Source organism: Limulus polyphemus, unplaced genomic scaffold, assembly GCF_000517525.1.
Source record: "Limulus polyphemus unplaced genomic scaffold, Limulus_polyphemus-2.1.2 Scaffold921, whole genome shotgun sequence".
Classification (NCBI taxonomy): domain Eukaryota; kingdom Metazoa; phylum Arthropoda; class Merostomata; order Xiphosura; family Limulidae; genus Limulus; species Limulus polyphemus.
Genome location: NW_013666531.1, coordinates 240080 through 243831, shown reverse-complemented (window position 1 = coordinate 243831; position 3752 = coordinate 240080). Strand labels below are relative to the sequence as shown.

The 3752-nt window shown below is 37.3% G+C and overlaps 1 protein-coding gene across 1 annotated transcript; it reads left to right on the top strand.

Moving 5' to 3' along the window:
- Positions 1 to 627: 627 nt before the first annotated feature.
- On the top strand, positions 628 to 3400 carry LOC106461246 (cuticle protein 16.8-like). The gene is made up of 3 exons (XM_022388107.1): positions 628 to 678; positions 1330 to 1458; positions 2757 to 3400. Exons 1-3 carry the CDS (start codon positions 670 to 672, stop codon positions 3138 to 3140), a joined length of 522 nt encoding a protein of 173 aa, XP_022243815.1. The 5' UTR covers positions 628 to 669; the 3' UTR covers positions 3141 to 3400.
- The last annotated feature ends 352 nt before the right edge of the window (positions 3401 to 3752 follow it).

Sequence of the window (3752 nt, the reverse complement as noted above, 5' to 3'; positions counted from 1 at the left end):
TGTTTCAAGCAGTTGGTCTGCCGAACATATACAAACAACATAATATTTAAAAAAGACAGTGTAGAAAGTGATGGAATTCGGGTATAAACTATTATTTCACTTTTCTGTTTTTCTAACATTAATAGACAATAAGCCACTTCTACAATAACCTATATAATTACTCCAGAGCAAAAATTAATGTTTCGAAACCAGATCATACAAAAACTGGATTTTCTTATTCGTGTGTTGAGTAATAAAGAGTGAAATCTTTCTGAAAATAGCAACACAAGGGCGGGATACTTAACGAAGTTCCTTTATCATAGTTAAGCCTGCAGTTACATTTCTGAAAGCAGGTTTATATGACCCTCCCGACAGTTACCCAAAAAGCACGTGGTGGTACTACTTCATCCTATGCAGATCAGGAAGTTTGGACAGAGAGCGATGATCGGCCAAACAATAGCTTCAGGGTAAGGCGCCTACACCCAGCAAACAGGTGAGGTTCAGACGAAAAACCAAAACTAAAACCGAGTCGTTTCATTACAGTGGCCCAGATTTTAATTAAGGACCGAACACCAAAGTTTCGAAAGCTCGGCGGAGTATAAAAATCCGAGCATGCCAGAGATCGATATTAAACGTTTTCAGTTCTCTCTTGTGTGAAGCTGCTGACACAGGTTATTATTCAGCGTCAATATGATGAAGGTGAGATACGCTAGCAGTAAGCAGTCCTGTATGTTGTAGATATGCACTCATAAGTTATACAATTGTCAACAAGCACTATTAGTGACTTTGTTGTTGTTTTTTTCTGGATAATTTGCTTTCGAAAATTTAAAGCCCATGAAACGAAGATAAATGAAGGCCTGAGAACAATTTTAAGCTTATTCTTGATAAAACATGGATCACAGAAAAACCTTATATATTTAAGGCTATAATCAATATAGTTCATTCTTTTGATATTGCAATAACTTTAGTCAATCTGGTGTAAACTTTATGTAATAAAATTAATAAAAAAACTTTATATTTTCCTGAACCAGTACTTGATCTCTCTCCCTCTCTCTCTCTATATATATATATAATTGTAAGTCACAGCATACAATCAAAGTAACAAAATTATCAAACAGATCATATATGGCCAATGTGATTTATATGTGTCTATCTTTATTGTTTTAAATAATAAATTTGTTAAGTGTGGAGAAAATAACCTAAGAATTAATTCTTGATTAATCATTATAAAGCGATGGATCAAAATGTCCCGTTTGTTAATAATCAAAGTAAAACCTAATATAAAAATGTGGATAATGATACCTGGGTTGGTAATGAGAAGGTATTGAAATATTTTCCACTATTCTATAGGTCGTATGTCTCTGCTTTTTCCTGGGATACGCTGCCGCTCAGTACGCTCCGACTCATGGATACCCAGCTCCGGCACATGGATACCCCGCTCCAGTACATGGAAAAGCAGGCTACGCACCTGAACCCTATGTAAGTGTATGGTAATGTAAGTTTTTTTTTGTATTTCCTCGGTTCGAATTCGAACTCTGGGCCTCTCGCATACCAAACAAGTGCTCTATTAACAGACCTAAAAAAAACAAGATTATTATTATTAGATTTAATGCATTAAATGTACCAAATTCAGACAGTAGAAATACTGACCACATCTCTACTGTGAAATTGACTGCTTTGAAAACAAGAAATGACGCAACTGCTTTGCTATTTCTGCCAAGTTTCTCGACTCGACTGCTACACCTCCTAACTTCCGATCCATTTCCCCTGTCTTACAACAATTTGTTTGGAGAATGAAAGCTGCTGAAAATCCTAGCAGAGATTCTGCTCATTTTTAGCCAATTTTCGCGTGTTTTCCACGTTTTCAAGAGGAAAAGTACGGAGGAGTACAGTCTCCTTAAAATAATCAACAAAACTTTTAAGGTAAGGCATTTAAAGTGAATTACAAGAGCTTCAAAAAGAAAGTCCATTACGGACTAATAGTTCACTTTTACTTGTAGACTTTCACCGGATCTGTTGGGCTTTCACCAAGGGCAGAACTAGGTATGTAATTTTCCTCTCAAAAATTACTGAAATAGCACATCTACTTAATTATCATTTAGTAAAATCCTATTGGCATAGCCCCCCCCCCCCAGTGGCACAGCGGTATGTTTGTGGACTAGAATCCGGGTTTCGATACCCGTGGTGGGCAGAGCACAGATAGCCCATTGTGTAGCTTTGTGCTTAATCACAAACAAACAAACAAACTATTGGCATATTTCAAGCTTTTAATTATGTGCCCCTTTCTTTTTTCAATATAAAATCTCAAATCGTAGTTATTTCCCCGAAAGGGGCCCAAAGACTGCTTTGAGGGGTCACCTGTTTTAACCACTCGCACCACTATACAGTAGTGTATTGTCTGTCAGTCAGTAGACACTAAAATAACGTTACATAAGGGATGCTTAACGTTGCAATTTGTACTGTCGTGACGTCAGTAAAATGCGCGCATGTTATGAATCACGAAAATAATTATGCACTACGTAGGCTACAGCGACATATGAACTTCAAAAGCAAGAAATAAAAATATTTGTTACTCTTAATTTAGGTTTTATTTACTTTTGAAACAGCACACTTTCGGGGATCCTGCGCAAAATCATTTTGTCTATTATTTCTTGTATTAGTTGTAAGAATATTATAAAATGTATACAGAAAAGTAAAAATATAGTACCATACTAGAGATCTATCTGTTTATGTTTAATAAAATAATTTATATTCATTTTTTTTTCACTTAATTTCAGTATAAACCGTTTCCCTACAATTTTGGTTACGAGATCGAGAATGATTATGGTGACCGGCAGTGGCAACGAGAACAGGGAGATGAATATGGAAACAAGCAAGGTTCCTATGGTTACGTTGATGCTTATGGTATCAACCGTCAGGTGGAATACGTAGCTGATGAATATGGCTTCCGTGCTAATATAAAAACCAACGAACCTGGCACCCATAGCCAAAACCCAGCTCATGTCAGTGTTTACTCGGATCCTGTTCCTGTGAAACATAACGTTCCTGCTAATGGTCACGGACATCCTGCACCATATGGTGTTGCCCCTGGTTATGGTCCTGCCGTTCCACAGGTTCACGGATATGCGCCAGTAGAGGCTCGCCATCCTGGCCATTATTAACACTTTAGCACTTAATAAAAATATCACGTGTGTCCGCTTGGAGGAACTAGAGTAGCAACTGAGAGAAATATGACGTTTCAAGTTGCTGTGTTAAGTCTGCAATTTTTTTCCCCTAAGAAAATAGGCAAGTGTTATATGCTGCTCAGTATATGAGCAAGTGTTATATGTTGTGTTTTTGTACATTGATTTCCACGATTCTAGTGCAACGCGTTCTGAATCAGTTTTTTGTTACACATTATTTATGTATTTTAGTTTTACAAATCTGCAATAAAAAATACATGCATCAACTCACTAATCCCTGTCTTGACGCACTGCATTCCTCTCTAGTATTAATAGTTGGCGTTGGTGGGTTGTTAGACAGAAGGTTACACGATGGTCTGTCTGTGCCCTGCCCATCACGGGTATCGAAACCCGACTTTTAGCGGAGTGAGCATTCAGAGTTCCAGCTGAACCACTGGGGGGTGGGGGCAAGTATCAACATCTGACAGTGGCCTAACAGTAGTTTAGATTACTAACAAGTATATATCAAGTTCAGTATCTGTGTAACATATCTGGTGTTGATATATCACAACACTATACTTTTGTATTGTGCAACTTGATGTCAAAAGAAAT

Coding starts and splice junctions, on each gene's coding strand:
- LOC106461246 (XM_022388107.1), top strand. Junction 1,459..2,756: donor GCTACGCACCTGAACCCTAT/GTAAGTGTATGG, acceptor ACTTAATTTCAG/TATAAACCGTTTCCCTACAA.